The sequence below is a fragment of the Ascaphus truei genome, unplaced genomic scaffold, assembly GCF_040206685.1.
Source record: "Ascaphus truei isolate aAscTru1 unplaced genomic scaffold, aAscTru1.hap1 HAP1_SCAFFOLD_3275, whole genome shotgun sequence".
NCBI lineage: Eukaryota > Metazoa > Chordata > Amphibia > Anura > Ascaphidae > Ascaphus > Ascaphus truei.
The window spans coordinates 1-22,714 of record NW_027456263.1 but is presented as its reverse complement, the minus strand read 5'-3'; the positions used below and the strand labels follow the sequence as shown (position 1 = coordinate 22,714).

The 22,714-nt window shown below is 54.7% G+C and overlaps 1 protein-coding gene across 1 annotated transcript; it reads right to left on the bottom strand.

Moving 5' to 3' along the window:
- Positions 1 to 5: 5 nt before the first annotated feature.
- Positions 6 to 9,192, bottom strand: LOC142483483 (long-chain fatty acid transport protein 3-like; the record flags this gene model as incomplete). Its single annotated transcript, XM_075583488.1, has 5 exons — positions 8,484 to 9,192; positions 7,577 to 7,735; positions 6,834 to 6,955; positions 2,500 to 2,697; positions 6 to 38 (listed from the first exon to the last, which is right to left on the bottom strand). Coding segments are annotated over exons 1-5 (1,221 nt in total), but the record flags the coding sequence as incomplete, so codon positions are not given.
- Positions 9,193 to 22,714: the final 13,522 nt, after the last annotated feature.

Here is a 22,714-nt window from a genome sequence, read left to right as displayed (position 1 = left end):
TCAAAGTCAAACTTCAGCAGAGCGAAGGGGGAGAAACACTGGAATTAGCAGGGAGGGGGGGGAGGTTAGCACACCGGGGAGTGTGGGACAGACAGACACGCACGCACAGAGACAGACACACGCACAGAGACAGACACACGCACACATGCAGAGACGCAGGGACAGACACACGCACACATGCAGAGACGCACAGAGACAGACACACGCACACATGCAGAGACGCACAGAGACAGACACACGCACACATGCAGAGACGCACAGAGACAGACACACGCACACATGCAGAGACGCACAGAGACAGACACACGCACACATGCAGAGACGCACAGAGACAGACACACGCACACATGCAGAGCGCACAGAGACAGACACACGCACACATGCAGAGACGCACAGAGACAGACACACGCACACATGCAGAGACGCACAGAGACAGACACACGCACACATGCAGAGACGCACAGAGACAGACACACGCACACATGCAGAGACGCACAGAGACAGACACACGCACACATGCAGAGCGCACAGAGACAGACACACGCACACATGCAGAGACGCACAGAGACAGATGCGCAGAACCGACGGACACACAGACTGATATGCGCACGCACACAGACAGACGCACGCACACAGACAGACGCACGCACACAGACAGACAGACAGACGCAGAAAGACGGGTGCACACACACAGACGGATATGCGCGCACACACAGACACAGATGCGCAGACCGATAGACACACAGACAGACATGCGCACGCACACAGACTGATACCTTTCAACAGGCCGCCGGTGAGCTCAGTTCTGTACTTTATTTCCAAAGTTACGGGTTTATTTTCAGAGGCCTCGCTCGTCTTTCTAACCATAAACCTTTCTTAAGAACAATGACCGATGCAGGGGCCCGGCTCACATCCTGGGGGGGGCTGGGGGGGTCGGCTCACATCTTGGGGGGGGCCGGCTCACATCCTGGGGGGGGGGAGGGCCTGGCTCACATCCATAGGGGTGGGGCCCGGCTCATCCTGGAGGGGGGGGGCCCAGCTCACATCCTTGGGGCCCCTCCTTGTGACCGTAGGAAAGTCCCTACCTCCCTGTGCCTCGCACAAACATTAGATTGCAAGCTTTGCAGGACAGGGCTCGTTGTGCCTGCAGAATCCTATGTACAGCGCTACATAACTAAATAAGTATTATGGTCAGAGCAGCATTTCCTCCATACTAATGTAGCGGTCATGTAAAATGGCTACAGTCATCTCTCCTGCTGACAGTAAGGCCTGGTAAGTTGTGGGCATGCCAGCAGTAATTATGGAGGTTTGCCCTCACACCCTGGTGGGGTGCCCTGTGTATGGATGGGAGTGGTCACATGCTCTGACTCCATGGTTAGTGATGTCAGAGGTGTGTCAGCTTCCAGAGTGTACATAAGGCACAGCACTGTGTCAAAAAGTAGTGCTAGTACAAGTTCAGCTAAGAGGAGGAGGAGTTCAAGTTCTAGTCCTAGTCTGAGTTGCCGGAAGAAGTTCTGGTTATGTTATAGTAGCTGCAAGGAGACTGTGTCCAGGGACCTGGCACAGGGTAAAGATATCCCGGCTGGGATAGGGAATCCCTATTAAAGGAGAGCTCACCTTTCAAAGGGAAGCACTGACTCAAGATGAGTGGCTAGATATTCTACTGCGTGGGGGCAGCTAGCCCACCTCAATCAATAAAGATGCTCTTATTCGAACACCCTCTCGTGTACATGTGTGGAGTGAATGTACAGAGGGGAGCACCACCGAGGAGTTCCTCATCAGGACCATCCCCAAGTGACCGAAGGGACCCTGATGAGGTGGAGGCGCTGCACTGGAACTAGGTAGGACTCAGCACACTACCTCAGCTGCCTGTCTGGACGGGTCCTCCCCACACACCATCATGCGGGAGACTCAGGAGTCCTGTTGCCAACAGGTGCTCCACCAGACACTACCACACTGTAATGGGGGACCGGTTAGACCACAGGGGCCAATGTGAGATTGGGTGGGTCAGGCCGGGCCACAAATACCGTTACACTAATTACATCTAGTTAAACCTGTCCCTGCCCCACGCAGTGCATTGTGGGCGGGTACTCCATACCTTGTATATGCAGCTGTCCCTGCCCCACGCAGTGCATTGTGGGCGGGGTACTCCATACCTTGTATATGCAGCTTCCCCTGCCCCACGCAGTGCATTGTGGGCGGGGTACTCCATACCTTGTATATGCAGCTGCCCCGGCCCCACGCAGTGCATTGTGGGCGGGTACTCCATACCTTGTATATGAAGCTTCCCCTGCCCCACGCAGTGCATTGTGGGTGGGTACTCCATACCTTGTATATGAAGCTTCCCCTGCCCCACGCAGTGCATTGTGGGCGGGGTACTCCATACCTTGTATATGAAGCTGCCCCGGCCCAAGCAGTGCATTGTGGGCGGGTACTCCATACCTTGTATATGAAGCTTCCCCTGCCCCACGCAGTGCATTGTGGGCAGGTACTCCATACCTTGTATATGAAGCTTCCCCGGCCCACGGCGCCCGGGCTGCCGGTGTAGTTGAAGAAGCTGATGTTAGACTCGGTCAGCCCGTACGTCTCGAAGATTCGGATCTTCCCGAAGCGACGGCTGAAATCCGTCCAAACGTCGGGACGGAGACCGCTCCCCGCGGCCAGACGCACACTGTGCCGGCTCTCTTCCTCGCACTGCGGGGGCAAAGCTGGTGAGGGTCCGGCAGTGAGAGAAGCGTGTGTGTGTGTGAGCAGGGCACCGAGACAGCAGGGGGTGCTGCAGGTGTGTGTGTGTGTGTGTGTGAGAGCAGGGCACTGAGACAGCAGGGGGTGCTGAAGGTGTGGGTGTGTGTGTGTGTGTGTGTGAGCAGGGCACTGAGACAGCAGGTGCGTGCGTGCGTGCGTGCGTGCGTGTGTGTGTGTGTGTGTGTGAGAGAGCAAGGCACTGAGACAGCAGGGGGTGCTGCAGGTGTGTGTGTTTGTGTGTAGGGAGGGCACGGAGACAGCAGGGGGTGCTGCAGGGGTGTGTGTTTGTGTGTAGGGAGGGCACGGAGACAGCAGGGGGTGCTGCAGGGGTGTGTGTGTGTGTGTGTAGGACAGACAGCAGGGGGAGCTGCAGGTGTGTGTGAGAAAGAGAGCAGGGCACGGAGACAGCAGGGGGTGCTGCAGGTGTGTGTATGTGTGTGTGAGCATGGCACTGAGACAGCAGGGGGTGCTGCGTGTGTGTGTGTGTATGTGTGTGTGAGCAGGGCACTAAGACAGCAGGGGGTGCTGCAGGTGTGTGTGTATGTGTGTGTGAGCAGGGCACTGAGACAGCAGGGGGTGCTGCAGGGGGGTGTGTGTGTGTGAGCAGGGCACTGAGACAGCAGGGGGTGCTGCAGGGGTGTGTATGTGTGTGTGAGCAGGGCACTGAGACAGCAGGGGGTGCTGCAGGGGTGTGTATGTGTGTGTGAGCAGGACACTGAGACAGCAGGGGGTGCTGCAGGTGTGTGTATGTGTGTGTGAGCAGGGCACTGAGACAGCAGGGGGTGCTGCAGGGGTGTGTATGTGTGTGTGAGCAGGGCACTGAGACAGCAGGGGGTGCTGCAGGGGTGTGTGTGTGTGTGTGAGCAGGGCACTGAGACAGCAGGGGGTGCTGCAGGGGTGTGTGTGTGTGTGAGCAGGGCACTGAGACAGCAGGGGGTGCTGCAGGGGTGTGTGTGTGTGTGAGCAGGGCACTGAGACAGCAGGGGGTGCTGCAGGGGTGTGTATGTGTGTGTGAGCAGGGCACTGAGACAGCAGGGGGTGCTGCAGGGGTGTGTGTGTGTGTGAGCAGGGCACTGAGACAGCAGGGGGTGCTGCAGGGGTGTGTATGTGTGTGTGAGCAGGGCATTGAGACAGCAGGGGGTGCTGCAGGGGTGTGTGTGTGTGTGTGTGTGTGTGTGTGTGTGTGTGTGTGTGAGCAGGGCACTGAGACAGCAGGGGGTGCTGCGTGTGTGTGTGTGTGTGTGTGTGTATGTGTGTGTGAGCAGGGCACTGAGACAGCAGGGGGTGCTGCAGGGGTGTGTATGTGTGTGAGCAGGGCACTGAGACAGCAGGAGTGTGCTGCAGGCGTAGGTGTGTAGGTGTGTGTGTGTGTGTGTGTGTGTGAGAGAGAGGAGAGAGAGAGAGAGAGAGTGCAGGGAACTGAGACAGCAGGGGTGGTGTGTGTGTGAGAGAGCAGGGGTGCGTGTGTGTGTGTGTGTTGTGAGCAGGGAACTGAGACAGCAGGGGTGCGTGTGTGTGTGAGAGAGAGAGAGAGAGAGCAGGGCACTGAGACTGCAGGGGTGTGTGTGAGCCGGGCACTGACACAGCAGAGGGTGCTGCAGGGGTGTGTGTGTGTGTGTGAGATGGGCACAGAGACAGAAGGGTGTGCTGCAGGGGTGCGAGCGTTTGTGTGTGTGTTAGCAGGGCATTAAGACAGCAGGGGTGTGGGTGTGTAGGACAGACAGCAGGGGGTTCTGCAGGGGTGTGGGTGTGTGGAAGGAGGGCACAAGACAGCAGGGGGTGCTGCAGGTGTGTGTGTGTGTGTGAGAGAGCAGGGCATGGAGACAGCAGGTGGTGTGTGTGTAGGACAGACAGCAGGGGGTGCTGCAGGTGTGTGTATGTGTGTGTGAGCAGGGCACTGAGACAGCAGGGGGAGCTGCAGGGGTGTGGGTGTGTAGGACAGACAGCAGGGGTTGCTGCAGGGGTGTGGGTGTGTGGAAGGAGGGCACGAGACAGCAGGGGGTGCTGCAGGTGTGTGTGTGTGTGTGTGAGAGAGAGAGAGCAGGGCATGGAGACAGCAGGTGGTGTCTGTGTAGGACAGACAGCAGGGGGTGCTGTTGGGGTGCGTGTGTGTGTAGGGAGGGCACTGAGACAACAGGGGGTGCTGCAGGGGGGGGTGTTTGTGTGTAGGGAAGGCACTGAGACAACAGGGGGTGCTGCAGGGGTGTGTGTTTGTGTGTAGGGAGGGCACTGAGACAGCATGGGGTGCTGCAGGGGTGTGTGTTTGTGTGTAGGGAAGGCACTGAGACAACAGGGGGTGCTGCAGGGGTGTGTGTTTGTGTGTAGGGAGGGCACTGAGACAGCATGGGGTGCTGCAGGGGTGTGTGTTTGTGTGTAGGGAGGGCACGGAGACAGCAGGGGGTGCTGCAGGGGTGTGTGTTTGTGTGTAGGGAGGGCACGGAGACAGCAGGGGGTGCTGCAGGGGTGTGTGTGTGTAGGACAGACAGTAGGGGGAGCTGCAGGTGTGTGTGCAGGGCACGGGACAGCAGGGGGTGCTGCAGGGGTGTGTGTGAGAAAGAGAGCAGGGTACTGAGACAGCAGGGGGTGCTGCACGTGTGTGTAGGACAGACAGTAGGGGGGGCTGCAGGTGTGTGCAGGGCACGAGACAGCAGGGGGTGCTGCAGGGGTGTGTGTGTGTGTAGGACAGACAGTAGGGGGGGCTGCAGGTGTGTGCAGGGCACGAGACAGCAGGGGGTGCTGCAGGGGTGTGTGTGAGAAAGAGAGCAGGGTACTGAGACAGCAGGGGGTGCTGCAGGTGTGTGTGTGTGAGAGCAGGGCACGGAGATAGCAGGGGGTGCTGCAGGTGTGTGTGTTGAGGACACAGAGACAGCAGGGGGTGCTGCATGGTTGTGTGTGTGCAGGGCACGGAGATAGCAAGGTGTGTGTGTGTGTGTGTGTGTGTGTGTGTAGGACAGACAGCAGGGGGGGGTGCAGGGCATGGAGACAGCAGGGGGTGCGTGTGTATGTGCAGGGCACGGAGATAGTAGTGTGTGTGTGTGTGTGTGTGTGTGTAGGACACAGACAGCAGGGGGTGCTGCAGGGTGCGGGGGGGTGCAGGGCATGGAGACAGCAGGGGGTGCGTGTGTATGTGCAGGGCACGGAGATAGTAGTGTGTGTGTGTATAGGACACAGACAGCAGGGGGTGCTGTAGGGTTGTGTGAGGGGTCAGCAGCGAGTGTGGTGGTCAGTACTGGGACAGTAGGTTGTGTGTGTGTGCAGAGCACGGAGATACCAGGGTGTATGTGTGTGGGTGTGTGTGACACAGACAGCAGGGGGTGCTGTAGGGTTGTGTGAGGGGTCAGCAGCGAGTGTGGTGGTCAGTACTGGGACAGTAGGTTGTGTGTGTGTGCAGAGCACGGAGATACCAGGGTGTATGTGTGTGGGTGTGTGTGACACAGACAGCAGGGGGTGCTGGAGGGGTGTGTAAGGGGTCAGCAGCGAGTGTGGTGGTCAGTACTGGGACAGTAGGTTGTGTGTGTGTGCAGAGCACGGAGATACCAGGGTGTATGTGTGTGGGTGTGTGTGACACAGACAGCAGGGGATGCTGTAGGGTTGTGTGAGGGGTCAGCAGCGAGTGTGGTGGTCAGTACTGGGACAGTAGGTTGTGTGTGTGTGCAGAGCACGGAGATACCAGGGTGTATGTGTGTGGGTGTGTGTGACACAGACAGCAGGGGGTGCTGTAGGGTTGTGTGAGGGGTCAGCAGCGAGTGTGGTGGTCAGTACTGGGACAGTAGGTTGTGTGTGTGTGCAGAGCACGGAGATACCAGGGTGTATGTGTGTGGGTGTGTGTGACACAGACAGCAAGGGGTGCTGGAGGGGTGTGTAAGGGGTCAGCAGCGAGTGTGGTGGTCAGTACTGGGACAGTAGGTTGTGTGTGTGTGCAGAGCACGGAGATACCAGGGTGTATGTGTGTGGGTGTGTGTGACACAGACAGCAGGGGATGCTGGAGAGGTGTGTATGGGGTCAGCAGCGAGTGTGGTGGTCAGTACTGGTACAGTAGGGTGAAGGTCACACACACAGTTACCCCCCCCCCCCCCCCCCCCCCCCTGGGGCTGGTTAACCAAATATCTGCACAGCTCGCCAATGTACTGGAAAATGGTAACATTGTATCTTCTACAATCGTTCCAGAACTGACTGGCAGAGAACCGCTCCTTCAGCACAACCGAGGCACCTGACCGGGGAGAGGGAAGAGTGGAGGAAAGAAGGAGAGGAGGAGCAGGGAAGGAGGAGAGGAGGAGCAGGGAAGGAGGAGAGAAGGGAGAAGGATTATGCCATCCGCTCTGATGCTGGGATATCCTTAAAACCTGTCCTGTTGGGGGTTCAGAGGACGGGAGTTGAGCACCCCTGTCTTAACTGATCCATTGCTCACTGCATCCACTACTCTTGGAGAAAAACTCTTAACCCCCCCCCCCCCCCATGTATTTGCAGGGCAGGGACCCAGTGTGCGGCAGACGAGGGATGCAGGGCGCGGCAGGGATCCAGCGCATGGCAAACCCGGGACGCAGGGCGCGGCAGGGATCCAGCGCAAGGCAGACCAGGGACGCAGGGCAGACCGCTGATGCAGGGCGCGGCAGGGACCCAGCGCATGGCAGAACAGGGACGCAGGGCGCGGCAGGGATCCAGCGCAAGGCATACCAGGGACGCACGGCAGACCGCTAACGCAGAGCGCGGCAGGGACCAAGCGCATGGCAGACCACTGACGCAGGGCACAGCAGTGACCCAGCGCGCGGCAGACTGCTAACGCAGGAAGCGGCATGGACCCAGGTGACACCGGGGTCTGAGGATATCTCACCGATGCCAATGCAGCCCCCGATGCCCAGCAAGGAGGCAGACATGTGGTAGAGAGGCAGTGACAGGTAGATGATGTCATCAGCGCTGGCGCCACACAGCTGGTAGAAGCAGCAGCACAGCAGGGACTTCAGGTGGCTGATCCGAGCCGCTTTAGGCAAACCTGGGACCGGAATAATGATACATCGTGATGAACGCACCAACAGCCAATCAGACACCAGCTTCATCCCAGGAAAGCGCAATGGGACGATATTTGTTTCTCTGTAACCCCTTTCTCGCACCTCTGGCATCCGACAGGTTAATGCATCAATGAGTATAGGAATAATCAGAACTTGGATAAAATGGCATTTTAATGAAAAAGGGCAGATTTACCGTTCTGAGGCACGGATACCAAATATAGTAAGCAGTGAGACACCAAACCCCAATGCACAACCCCTTCCCCCCGCCTCCTCTCCCCCCCAAACAAACCCTCTCCCCATCCAACCCCTGCCTCCCCTCCCCCCCCACAACCCCACCCTTCCTACAACCCCTCCCCACAGGGTCCAGACACATTTTTCTCCCCCCCCCCCCCACAGAGTAGACACACATTCTCTCTTCCCCCCCCCCCCCCCCCCCCCCCCCGCAGGGTCCAGACACATACTCCGCCCCCCCCCCTCCCCACAGGTTCCAGACACATTCCATCCCTGCCCCACTCGACCCCCCGGCAGGGTACAGGCACATTATCCACACACCCCCCCCACTCCACACAACCCCCCCCCACTCCACACCTCCCCCTCACCCCTCCTCCACGCACCCCCCCCTCCACGCACCCCCCCCTCCACGCACCCCCCCCCACTCCACACAACCCCCCCCACTCCACACAACCCCCTCCCCCACTCCACACCCCCCCCCCCCACACCCCACGCACGCACCTGTGGTCCCAGAGGTGAAGATGCAGATAGATGTGGCCATGAGATTCCCCGGCACTCCTAGGTGGGCCGGTACAGGGTCCTCACAGGCATCGTCCATCAGGTCCTGGAGGTTGATGACGTCGGGAGGGTAAGTGCCGCTCCCCATCACCCAGACGGTGACCCCCATCTCCCGCAGCTCTGGCAGGATCTCCTGTACGGCTTCATACAGATCTGCACAGGGGGACGGACAGCGGGGTGAGACGCAGCGCAGAGTGTCATCCCGCTCACTGCGCAGCACAGAGTATGCATCCCGCTCACTGCGCAGCACAGAGTATGCATCCCGCTCACTGCGCAGCACAGAGTATGCATCCCGCTCACTGCGCAGCACAGAGTATGCATCCCGCTCACTGCGCAGCACAGAGTATGCATCCCGCTCACTGCGCAGCACAGAGTATGCATCCCGCTCACTGCGCAGCACAGAGTATGCATCCCGCTCACTGCGCAGCACAGAGTATGCATCCCGCTCACAGCGCAGCACAGAGTATGCATCCCGCTCACTGCGCAGCACGGAGTATGCATCCCGCTCACTGCGCAGCACAGAGTATGCATCCCGCTCACTGCGCAGCACAGAGTATGCATCCCGCTCACTGCGCAGCACAGAGTATGCATCCCGCTCACTGCGCAGCACAGAGTATGCATCCCGCTCACTGCGCAGCACAGAGTATGTCATCCCGCTCACAGCGCAGCACAGAGTATGCATCCCGCTCACAGCGCAGCACAGAGTATGCATCCCGCTCACAGCGCAGCACAGAGTATGCATCCCGCTCACTGCGCAGAACAGAGTATGCATCCCGCTCACTGCGCAGCACAGAGTATGCATCCCGCTCACTGCGCAGCACAGAGTATGCATCCCGCTCACTGCGCAGCACAGAGTATGCATCCCGCTCACTGCGCAGCACAGAGTATGCATCCCGCTCACTGCGCAGCACAGATTATGTCATCCCGCTCACTGCGCAGCACAGAGTATGCATCCCGCTCACAGCGCAGCACAGAGTATGCATCCCGCTCACTGCGCAGCACAGAGTATGCATCCCGCTCACTGCGCAGCACAGAGTATGCATCCCGCTCACTGCGCAGCAGAGTATGCATCCCGCTCACTGCGCAGCACAGAGCATGCATCCCGCTCACTGCGCAGCACAGAGTATGCATCCCGCTCACTTCGCAGCAGAGTATGCATCCCGCTCACTGCGCAGCACAGAGTATGCATCCCGCTCACTGCGCAGCACATAGTATGCATCCCGCTCACTGCGCAGCACGGAGTATGCATCCCGCTCACTGCGCAGCACAGAGTATGCATCCCGCTCACTGCGCAGCACAGAGTATGCATCCTGCTCACTGCGCAGCACGGAGTATGCATCCCGCTCACTGCGCAGCACGGAGTATGCATCCCGCTCACTGCGCAGCACATAGTATGCATCCCACTCACTTCGCAGCAGAGTATGCATCCCGCTCACTGCGCAGCACAGAGTATGCATCCCGCTCACTGCGCAGCACGGAGTATGCATCCCGCTCACTGCGCAGCACGGAGTATGCATCCCGCTCACTGCGCAGCACAGAGTATGCATCCCGCTCACTGCGCAGCACAGAGTATGCATCCCGCTCACTGCGCAGCACAGAGTATGCATCCCGCTCACTGCGCAGCACAGAGTATGCATCCCGCTCACTGCGCAGCACAGAGTATGCATCCCGCTCACTGCGCAGCACGGAGTATGCATCCCGCTCACTGCGCAGCACGGAGTATGCATCCCGCTCACTGCGCAGCACAGAGTATGCATCCCGCTCACTGCGCAGCACAGAGTATGCATCCCGCTCACTGCGCAGCACAGAGTATGCATCCCGCTCACTGCGCAGCACAGAGTATGCATCCCGCTCACTGCGCAGCACAGAGTATGCATCCCGCTCACTGCGCAGCACAGAGTATGCATCCCGCTCACTGCGCAGCACAGAGTATGCATCCCGCTCACAGCGCAGCACAGAGTATGCATCCCGCTCACTGCGCAGCACAGAGTATGCATCCCGCTCACTGCGCAGCACAGAGTATGCATCCCGCTCACTGCGCAGCACGGAGTATGCATCCCGCTCACTGCGCAGCACGGAGTATGCATCCCGCTCACTGCGCAGCACGGAGTATGCATCCCGCTCACTGCGCAGCACGGAGTATGCATCCCGCTCACTGCGCAGCACAGAGTATGCATCCCGCTCACTGCGCAGCACAGAGTATGCATCCCGCTCACTGCGCAGCACAGAGTATGCATCCCGCTCACTGCGCAGCACAGAGTATGCATCCCGCTCACTGCGCAGCACAGAGTATGCATCCCGCTCACTGCGCAGCACAGAGTATGCATCCCGCTCACTGCGCAGCACAGAGTATGTATCCCACTCACTGCGCAGCACAGAGTATGCATCCCGCTCACTGCGCAGCAGAGTATGCATCCCGCTCACTGCGCAGCACAGAGTATGCATCCCGCTCACTGCGCAGCAGAGTATGCATCCCGCTCACTGCGCAGCACAGAGTATGCATCCCGCTCACTGCGCAGCACAGAGTATGCATCCCGCTCACTGCGCAGCACAGAGTATACATCCTTGTAACAGGGGCCTTATCCCTGTTCAGTAATGTTCCTTTAATCTAGCAGTGTGGTAGTTAATTACTAAACACCACCTGCCTGATTAGATTGTTTACAAAAAGCCTGCCTTTGAGACAGGAAGTGACTCTCTTTAGCTCTGACTGAGAGCTGACCTTTGGAGAGACAGAGCAGAGGTTCTTGAGTCCCAGGAGAGACTGACCAAAAGAAACCCAGATCTCTGGAGCTGACCAGTCTTGAGCTCTGCCAGCCACACAGCAGAGCTGATTGCAAGACACCAAATAAGACTTCTAAACCTGGATGCTGATATTTTCTGTGCACGCACGGGTGCGGTTCCAGGAGAGCAGAGAAGCTTACTCTACAGCAACTAAACAGATAAGACTTTCCTTATTAAGAGACTGCTTATATCTGCTTATTTTCATGTTATGTGTTTGGGCTGGGAGAAGCTTAACTAATGGAGATGTGAACTAATTGCAAGGATTTCACTAGAAATACTCCCAAGTGAATAGAAGCTTTGTTCCCCCCCCCCCCTGTGTTTGGATAATTTCCTGATGAAAAGGAAAAGGCACAATAAAGCCTATTAAAATTTCACATTATAAACGTCTCCAAATTGTGTACCTCTGTGAACGTCCGTCTACAATCCCGCTCACTGCGCAGCACATAGTATACATCCCGCTCACTGCGCAGCACAGAGTATACATCCCGCTCACTGCGCAGCGCAGAGTATACATCCCGCTCACTGCGCAGAGTATAATCCCGCTCACTGCGCAGCGCAGAGTATACATCCCGCTCACTGCGCAGAGTATACATCCCGCTCACTGCGCAGCGCAGAGTATACATCCCGCTCACAGCACAGCGCAGAGTATACATCCCGCTCACAGCACAGAGTATACATCCCGTTCACAGCACAGAGTATACATCCCGCTCACAGCGCAGAGTATACATCCCGCTCACAGCGCAGAGTATACATCCCGTTCACAGCACAGCGCAGAGTATACATCCCGTTCACAGCACAGAGTATACATCCCGCTCACAGCGCAGAGTATACATCCCGTTCACAGCACAGCGCAGAGTATACATCCCACTCACAGCGCAGCACAGAGTATACATCCCGTTCACAGCACAGAGTATACATCCCACTCACAGCGCAGCACAGAGTATACATCCCGCTCACAGCACAGCGCAGAGTATACATCCCACTCACAGCGCAGCACAGAGTATACATCCCGCTCACAGCGCAGAGTATACATCCCGCTCACAGCGCAGAGTATACATCCCGCTCACAGCGCAGAGTATACATCCCGCTCACAGCGCAGAGTATACATCCCGCTCACAGCGCAGAGTATACATCCCGTTCACAGCACAGCGCAGAGTATACATCCCACTCACAGCGCAGCACAGAGTATACATCCCGCTCACAGCACAGAGTATACATCCCACTCACAGCACAGCGCAGAGTATACATCCCACTCACAGCGCAGAGTATACATCCCACTCACAGCGCAGCGCAGAGTATACATCCCACTCACAGCGCAGAGTATACATCCCACTCACAGCGCAGAGTATACATCCCGCTCACAGCACAGAGTACAGTATACAGTTAGGTCCGGAAATAATTGGACACTGATACAAGTTTTGTTATTTCGGCTGTGTACCAAAATAAATTCAAGTTACAGTTAAATAATGAATATGGGCTTAAAGTGCAGTCTATCAGCTTTAATTTGAGGGTATTCACATCCACATTGGAGGAAGGGTTTAGGAATTAGATCTCTTTAATATGTAGCCCCCTCTTTTTCAAGGGACCAAAAGTAATTGGATAATTGACTCAAAAGCTGTTTCATGAGATGGTACTGCGCAGGATGGAAGAAGTCAGGCTGATGGAGCTCCTGTCTGCACGTTTAAATCAAAAAGTTGATTATTTCAATAAAGTATGGGGAATGTGGCCATACAATTAAACATATCGGGGGTCAACCAGATCCGGTCCGAGCTCCGCCCCTACCTCGCCCATCTACCCGGAGCAAGGAATCAGGTGTCGGGTCGCCGGTGGGGGATGGAATGGGGTCCCCGACACCTCCTACATCCCTCGCTCCCATCCCTCATCTTCCCCCCGCCCCCCTCCCTTTTTTTTTCTCTCCCCCCCTTTTCTTCTCTCTCTATCCACTTTTAGGACATCAACGGGGTTTGGTTGTTGACTCTCTTGATTGGTCCACCCTCCCGGACGGGAGAGTTAGTAGCACCTTCACAAAAAACAAGATCAAAAGAGTAGTCACAGAAGTTTTTATGCCGTCCCACTACCTAAGATTAAGTGTGCGCCGTAATCAGACTTAGTACTGTTAAATTACAGTGGAAGGCTTTGATGTATAATTTCAACCTTGTGAAAAAAATCAATAAAAAAATTGAAACAAAAAGCTGTTTCATGGACAGGTGTGGGCTATTGCTTCTGTGAAGATTGAGATAATGTGTGTGGCTATCATCACCTCCATTTTGGCCTAACCGCCATTTTGAGTGTTTGCTTGTATGTATGCTTGTTTCATTCGTGTATGAACTGTAATGTTTGATTCTGCAGAGTATCGCTCCTAGATGTAACTCACCCTTGTGTAATTCCTACGAGGCATGCAAGAATTGAAAATGCATTCGTAAGAGGTTATTCCTGCCTTAGATATTTCTGCTGACCTTAGGTTCTGTTACTGACAACTACAGTACACACACAGGGCTGGACACAGTAACTCCCTTATGTCACAAGGTTAAGGGTGGCCCACATATAAGGTATATAGGATAAGAATATAGCGTATGCAGCATATTTAGGTATCAATATGTCTTTTTGTATAAGTCATCATATATTTTTTATCTCCATGCCAGCCCCCTTAAGGGGCGTATTACTCATTTTGAAATGTATAAAAATGTGATATCAAGCAATATGTTTTCAGAGGCCTGAGTTCCTTTTTGGAATTCTTTTCTCTCAAATTGTGCGATGGTTCTGATAAACTCACCTGTTACTTTGAACCCTTTGACTCATTGATTTTATTTCTACGCTTTGACACTTCGTTATTTCATTATCAATTAAGCAGGTAAAATATCTGGAGTTGATTCCAGGTGTGGCATTCGCATTTGGAAGCTGTTGCTGTGAACCCACAACATGAGATCAAAGGAGCTCTCAATGCAAGTGAAACAGGGCATCCTTAGGCTGGAAAAAAAAAGAGAAGCCATCAGAGAGATAGCAGGAACATTAGGAGTGGCCAAATCAACAGTTTGGTACATTCTGAGAAAAAAAAGAACGCACTGGTGAGCTCTGCAACACAAAAAGGCCTGGACGTCCACGGAAGACAACAGTGGTGGATGATCGTAGGATCCTTTCCATGGTAAAGAAAAACCCCTTCACAACAGCCAGCCAAGTGAAGAACACTCTCCAGGACGTAGACATATCATTATCCAAGTCTACCATAAAGAGAAGACTTCACGAGAGCAAATACAGAGGGTTCATCACAAGGTCCAAACCATTCATAAGCCTCAAGAATAGAAAGGCCAGATTAGACTTTGCCAAAAAATATCTAAAAAAAGCCAGCCCAGTTCGGGAACAGCATTCTTTGTACAGATGAAACTAAGATCAACCTGTACCAGAATGATGGGAAGAAAAAAGTACGGAGAAGCCTTGGAACGGCTCATGATCCGAAGCATACCACATCATCTGTAAAACACGGTGGAAGCAGTGTGATGGCATGGGCATGCATGGCTTACAATGCATTGGGTCACTAGTGTTTGTTGATGATGTGACAGAAGACAGAAGCAGCCGGATGAATTCTGAAGTGTATAGGGATATATTGTCTGCTCAGATTCTGCCAAATTCAGCTTTTAAGGCAAAGAAGTGGAATATTCTGCAATGGCCGAGTCAATCACCTGATCTCAAACCGATCGAGCATTTCCCTTGCTGAAGACAAAACGTAAGGCAGAAAGACCCACGAACAAACAACAACTGAAGACAGCAGCAGTAAAGGCCTGGCAAAGCATCAGAAAGGAGGAAACCCAGCGTTTGCTGATGTCCATGCGTTCCAGACTTCAAGCAGTCATTGCCTGCAAAGGATTCTCGACAAAGTATTAAAAATGAACATTTTATTTATGATTGTGTTAATTTGTCCAATTACATTTGAGCCCCTGAAATAAGTGAAGAAAATGAAAGTGCTGCCGATGGTAACGTGGAAGGCGGTAGTAGGGCCAGGTTTGGGAGGAAGCATGAGGAGCTCTGTCTTTGACCTGTTAAGTTTGAGTTGGCGGAGAGACAAGTAGGGTGAAGCTTGCAGTGTTTGAGTAAGGCTATAACTTGCGCGCTTGAAGGTGGAGGGAAAGGTACCAGAGTGGAGAGAGGAGTTGAAAATATGTGCGCGTGTCGGGATTAGGCCGAGTGCTATGTGGTGTGCGCGGCGGGAACAAGATGCGCTCCTCTCTGGTGCCGGGCCCAGTAGCTGCCGGCGCGCGCATGAAGAGATCACGATGCGCGACCGCATTTTGTAAAAGACAAGGATTTTGTCTTTTCTTGTGGCAACAGAGCACTGGCCACATCACAGTGGCGGTTCAGCCAATGAGGGCGAACCAGCCACGTGATGTCATGGCTGCGCCGCTGCGCCCCCCCCCCCCCCCGCGGCTATCTCCTGCAGCTCAACCACAGACCGCGGCTTTCACCCGTGCCGCCAGGCGCGCGTGCAGCAGTGAACACTGGGGCTGTAGCCTTAGGCCCGGACCATAGAGGGGTGAGGAGTTCCGAGCCGCGCTGACGCTGAGGCTCGCCTGCTGAAATCTGCACGATTTCATGCCCATGCAGGCGAGCCAGCGGGCGCGATCGGAGGCGGGGGGAGACTGAGGGAGGCGGGGCAGTGACGTCGCTAAGCCAATCGCCCGCGACGCACTGACGTTGACGTCACGGTGCCGTGACGTTGACGCAGCTCCGCGCTGATTGGATGTTTTCAGCCGACAGCGCGCTGAAAAACAGCTTGGCGCTCGACTGAAAACTCCAGCGCCTCAGCACGCCTGCGGACGCTCGCGTGAGCCCCCTCTAAAGGCATCCTCATTGAGTATGCAGGGGCTCAGCGCGGAGCGTCCGCACGGCTCAGCACGGACGTGCCTTCTATGGACTCAGCCTTAGAGTAGGAACAAGAGGTTTGAGGAGATGAGAGGGAATGAGGTCTAACCGGCAAGTGGAAGAGGAGATCAGCCGCGACACGCCCTCCTCTGTGATAGGAAGAGGAGATCAGCCGCGACACGCCCTCCTCTGTGATAGGAAGAGGAGATCAGCCGCGACACGCCCTCCTCTGTGATAGGAAGAGGAGATCAGCCGCGACACGCCCTCCTCTGTGATAGGAAGAGGAGATCAGCCGCGACACGCCCTCCTCTGTGATAGGAAGAGGAGATCAGCCGCGACACGCCCTCCTCTGTGATAGGAAGAGGAGATCAGCCGCGACACGCCCTCCTCTGTGATAGGAAGAGGAGATCAGCCGCGACACGCCCTCCTCTGTGATAGGAAGAGGAGATCAGCCGCGACACGCCCTCCTCTGTGATAGGAAGAGGAGATCAGCCGCGACACGCCCTCCTCTGTGATAGGAAGAGGAGATCAGCCGCGACACGCCCTCCTCTGTGATAGGAAGAGGAGATCAGCCGCGACACGCCCTCCTCTGTGATAGGAAGAGGAGATCAGCCGCGACACGCCCTCCTCTGTGATAGGAAGAGGAGTCAAGGAAGGCAGGAGGAGAGTTAGGAAGAGGTGCAGAATGTGAGTAGGAAACAGAGGGGATGTCCTGACGTTTGGATTCCACCTTTGTTTTGAAATAGTCGGCAAAGTCCTGAGGTGAGATGGAGAAAGAAAAACAGGCACCAGTCGGTGGTCTGAGTAGGGAGTCAGACAGAGAAGAGGCGGCGTGCGTTAAACTTTGTCCCCGCTGGCGCTGAGCGCGCTCATGCTTGGAGAGCTCTCCAAGCATGAGCGCCAGGTGTCCTTTAAATTTTCGCAAGCGCTCGCAGGGGGGGCGGGAGGGGGGGGGGACGCTGCAGGGGAAGCAGAGCGCGCTAGAAAGTCTAAAAAATGTATTTACCTAAGTGCCGAGCGCCGGTGAGCGTGTGTGCACGCGCATACCCGCGAGCGAATCGCGTGAGCAGGGACTTGCATATATATATGCAAGTCACCTCGCCAAGCGCCGCCCGCTCAGCGAGCTCAGCGCTAGCGGGGACGCAGCCTTAGACTTGTGCGTGTTGATTAGTGAAGATAAGTAGGTTTATTTATCTGGGAGAGGGCAGAGTTAAACAGGATCCTACTGTGCAGAACTAGTAGAGACCCATCCAGAGACTCAGCAGCTCTTACCAAGAACTGGCGTCATGGGCTGAACACGTATGAAAGGAAATGTACTGGTTTCATGACATGTAACCTTCTCCTCATATAACAGTAGTTAGTTTACCTTAGAATAAAAAGGTTTGTTTGGAAAACTGAGCATATATGATTTGTAATTCAACATGTGATATTGTAAGGGGGGGGTGGATACTTCTGCAAACGTGTGTGTTTCTCTGTATCATTGTACAAGGCACCCAGTTTTGGGATGTGCAGAGGTGCCCAGCGCACGGATAATAATGGGGTGTAGCCAATTCTGTGTTTTCCTTGTACATTTTTCCCTATTATTTGCAGGGGGAAAAAAATAATAATTGGCCAGTCCTGATGTGCTGAAACTCTCCTACCAACAACCTGAAAGACAAGCTTCCTGTAGAAGACAAAGCCAAGCGAGGATACTGGTGCCTGCCGTCTTAACACAATTCTCCGGGTGTGGATTCATTTCACACGGTGTGAGCTCTTAAAACGAGATCTTTATCTCAATGTAGAAACATTACATGGGACGGTCCAGGAGGACTCTACCTTACCGCCTAACTATATGAACTTGGGGCCAGCCAGGCGGGGGCAGTGAAGACGGTTTATAAAAACCTTCCAACTGCAAACCCGGGGAATGGAAGGAACGGGGTCCCCGGTAAGCGGCCGCTGCGGAGACGGATCTCGCCCCGGGTACGGTTAGAAAGCTGCGAGTGGCGTGTTGAACGGTTACGGGTTTCAGCTTGTTGTACAGGTCGTGTGTGGTATGTCCATGTTTTGGCCAAAGGATTGGGGGAAAAAAAAACATATTTATGGGAAAAATGAATCTAGAAAAACACGTCCCCAGCGGCACGCAAGCGGACGCGAACACATCTATAATATTGTGCGTCTGGGTTGGAGCTCGCCAAGACCGTGTATGTGTAATTGTACATTTATTTGAGGGGTCTGTGGCCCTTCTCCTTAGCTTAAGCTCACCCATCCCACTTCTATTTAGTCACCAGGTTCCAGCACACGCATGTGCATGTAATAGTCTATTGAGAGATTTATTTCCCAGGAGAGAGGTGGGGTTGATCTTTGCTGCAGCAAGAAGTGTGGGAAGTAAGTATCCTTTGTTGCACTTTTTATTTAAGACTAGCTGAGAGCCCCGGCGTTGCCCGGGATGTTTGTGGTGTGGGTGTGGCATTTGGGTGGGGAGTGGTCCACGCGGCCCATGTGCGGTGGTAGTGCTGCTGTGGCTGTACTGATGGTGATTGTATTGGTGTGCTGATTTGGGAGGGTTTGTGCTGATGTGGGGGTGCGGATGTGGGTGTGCCGATGGGGGAGGTGCAAAGGTGGCGATGTGTGGGTGCTGATGGTGTTGATGGGGGCTGGGAATGGTGGGGAGCCGAGAATGCCAGTGTGCTGGGGGGGCATGGGATACCGGTGTGCTGATGTGGTGGTGCTGGGGTGTGTGTGTGTATACATGTTTGTGTGTATACATTGTATGTGTGTGTGTGTGTATACATGTGTGTGTGTGTGTGTGTGTATGTGTACGTGTGTGTGTATACACGTGTGTGTGTATGTGTATACACGTGTATGTGTATACACGTGTGTGTGTATACACATGTGTGTGTATACATTGTGTGTATGTATATATTGTGTGTGTGTGTGTATACACATGTGTGTATACACGTGTATACATGTTTGTGTGTGTATACATGTTTGTGTGTATACATTGTGTGTGTGTGTGTGTGTGTACATTTGTGTGTGTGTACACATGTTTGTGTGTGTATACACATGTGTGTGTATACACGTGTGTGTGTGTGTGTGTATACATGTGTATGTGTGTATACACATGTGTGTGTATACGTGTGTGTGTGTGTGTATACATGTGTATGTGTGTATACACGTGTGTGTGTGTGTGTATACACATGTGTGTATACACATGTGTGTGTATACGTGTGTGTGTGTGTGTGTATACACGTGTGTGTGTGTGTGTGTGTATACACGTGTGTGTGTGTGTGTATATACACGTGTGTGTGTATATACACGTGTGTGTGTGTGTATATACACGTGTGTGTGTGTATATACACGTGTGTGTGTATATACGTGTGTGTGTGTGTGTATATACGTGTGTGTGTGTATATACACGTACGTGTGTGTGTGTATATACACGTGTGTGTGTGTATATACACGTGTGTGTGTGTGTATATACACGTGTGTGTGTATATACACGTGTGTGTGTGTGTATATACACGTGTGTGTGTGTGTATATACACGTGTGTGTGTGTGTATATACACGTGTGTGTGTGTGTATATACACGTGTGTGTGTGTGTATATACACGTGTGTGTGTGTGTGTATACACGCGTGTGTGTGTGTGTATATACACGTGTGTGTGTGTATATACACGTGTGTGTGTGTATATACACGTGTGTGTGTGTATATACACGTGTGTGTGTGTGTATATACACGTGTGTGTGTGTGTATATACACGTGTGTGTGTGTATATACACGTGTGTGTGTGTATATACACGTGTGTGTGTGTATATACACGTGTGTGTGTGTGTATATACACGTGTGTGTGTGTATATACACGTGTGTGTGTGTATATACACGTGTGTGTGTGTATATACACGTGTGTGTGTGTGTATATACACGTGTGTGTGTGTGTATATACACGTGTGTGTGTATATACACGTGTGTGTGTATATACACGTGTGTGTGTGTGTGTATATACACGTGTGTGTGTATATACACGTGTGTGTGTATATACACGTGTGTGTGTGTGTGTATATACACGTGTGTGTGTGTGTGTATATACACGTGTGTGTGTGTGTATATACACGTGTGTGTGTGTGTGTATACACGTGTGTGTGTGTATATACACGTGTGTGTGTGTATATACACGTGTGTGTGTGTACGCGTATACATTATGTGTATGTATACCTGTGTGTATACGTGTGTGAGTGTATACGTGTGTGTGTGTGTGTGTGTGTGTGTGTGTGTGTGTGTGTGTGTGTATGTCTCCGTGTGTGTATGTCTCCATGTGTGTGTGTGTGTATGTCTCCATGTGTGTGTGTGTATGTCTCTGTGTGTGTGTGTATGTCTCCATGTGTGTGTGTACGTGTACATGTGTGTGTGTGTGTGTGTGTGTACGTGTACATGTGTGTGTGTGTCTACGTGTACGTGTGTGTGTCTACGTGTACGTGTGTGTACGTGTGTGTATGTGTGTGTGTGTCTACGTGTGTGTGTTTGTGTCTACGTGTGTGTGTTTGTGTCTACGTGTGTGTGTTTGTGTATACGTGTTTGTGTATACGTGTGTGTGTGTATACGTGTGTGTGTGTACACGTGTGTGTGTGTACACGTGTGTGTGTGTACACGTGTGTGTGTGTGTGTACACGTGTGTGTGTGTGTACACGTGTGTGTGTGTACACGTGTGTGTGTGTGTGTATACATGTGTGTGTGTGTGTATACATGTGTGTGTATACATGTGTGTGTGTGTGTATACATTATGTGTATGTATACCTGTGTGTATACGTGTGTGAGTGTATTCGTGTGTGTATGTGTACATGTGTGTGTGTGTGTATGTCTCCATGTGTGTGTGTGTATGTCTCCGTGTGTGTGTGTGTATGTCTCCATGTGTGTGTGTACGTGTACATGTGTGTGAGTATACGTGTACATGTGTGTGTGTACGTGTCTACGTGTACATGTGTGTGTGTGTGTGTGTACGTGTACATGTGTGTGTGTGTATGTCTCCGTGTGTGTGTGTGTGTGTGTATGTCTCCGTGTGTGTGTGTGTGTGTACGTATACGTGTGTGTGTGTGTGTGTACGTGTCTACGTGTGTGTGTCTACGTGTACATGTGTGTGTGTGTACGTGTGTACGTGTGTGTACGTGTGTGTGTCTACGTGTGTGTCTACGTGTGTGTCTATGTGTGTGTGTCTACGTGTGTGTGTTTGTGTCTACGTGTGTGTGTTTGTGTCTACGTGTGTGTGTTTGTGTATACGTGTGTGTGTGTATACGTGTGTGTGCGTGTGTGTGTGTGTGTCTACGTGTGTGTGTGTGTGTGTGTGTCTACGTGTGTGTGTGTGTGTGTGTCTGTGTCCCTGTGTGTCCTTTGGCCCGTGACTCCGCCTCAGGGAAGGGGGGGGTGGGGGGGGTGGGGGGAGGTGGTGGGAAGGGGGGGGGGTGGGGGGGAGGTGGTGGGAAGGAGGGGGGTGGGGGGGAGGTGGGGGGGAGGTGGTGGGAAGGAGGGGGGTGGGGGGGAAGGGGAGGTGGGGGGGAGGTGGGGGGAAGGAGGGGGGTGGGAGGGAAGGGGAGGTGGTGGGAAGGGGGGGGAGGTGGTGGGGAGTTGGGAAGGGGGGTGGGGGTGGTGGGAGGCTGTAAGGGGGGAGTGAAGGGAAGGTGAAGGGGGGGTGAAGGTGGGGTGGAGGGGAGGTGAAGGGTGGGGGTGGAGGGGAGGTGAAGGGGGGTGGGGGGGAAGGGGGGAGGTGGTAGGGAGGGGGGTGGGGGGGAAGGGGAGGTGGGGGGGAGGTGGTGGGAAGGGGGAGGTGGGGGGGAGGTGGTGGGAAGGGGGAGGTGGGGGGAGGTGGTGGGAAGGGGGGGGTGGGGGGGAGGTGGTGGGAAGGGGGGGGAGGTGGTGGGAAGGGGGGGAGGTGGTGGGGAGTTGGGAAGGGGGGTGGGGGTGGTGGGAGGTTGTAAGGGGGGAGTGAAGGGAAGGTGAAGGGGGGGTGAAGGGTGGGGGTGGAGGGAAGGTGAAGGGGGGGTGAAGGTGGGGGTGGAGGGAGGTGAAGGGTGGGGGTGGAGGGGAGGTGAAGGGGGGAGGTGGTGGGAAGGGAGGGAGGTGGTGGGAAGGGAGGGGGGTGGTGGGAAGGGAGGGGGGTGGGGGGGAAGGGGAGGTGGGGGGGAGGTGGGGGGGTGGGGGGAGGTGGTGGGAAGGGGGGGGAGGTGGTGGGAAGGGGGGGGGTGGGGGGGAGGTGGTGGGAAGGGGGGGAGGTGGTGGGAAGGGGGGGGAGGTGGTGGGGAGTTGGGAAGGGGGGTGGGGGTGGTGGGAGGTTGTAAGGGGGGAGTGAAGGGAAGGTGAAGGGGGGGTGAAGGGTGGGGGTGGAGGGGAGGTGAAGGGTGGGGGTGGAGGGAGGTGAAGGGTGGGGGTGGAGGGGAGGTGAAGGGGTGGGGGTGGAGGGGAGGTGAAGGGTGGGGTGGAGGGGAGGTGAAGGGTGGGGTTGGAGGGGAGGTGAAGGGTGGGGGTGGAGGGGAGGTGAAGGGTGGGGGTGGAGGGGAGGTGAAGGGTGGG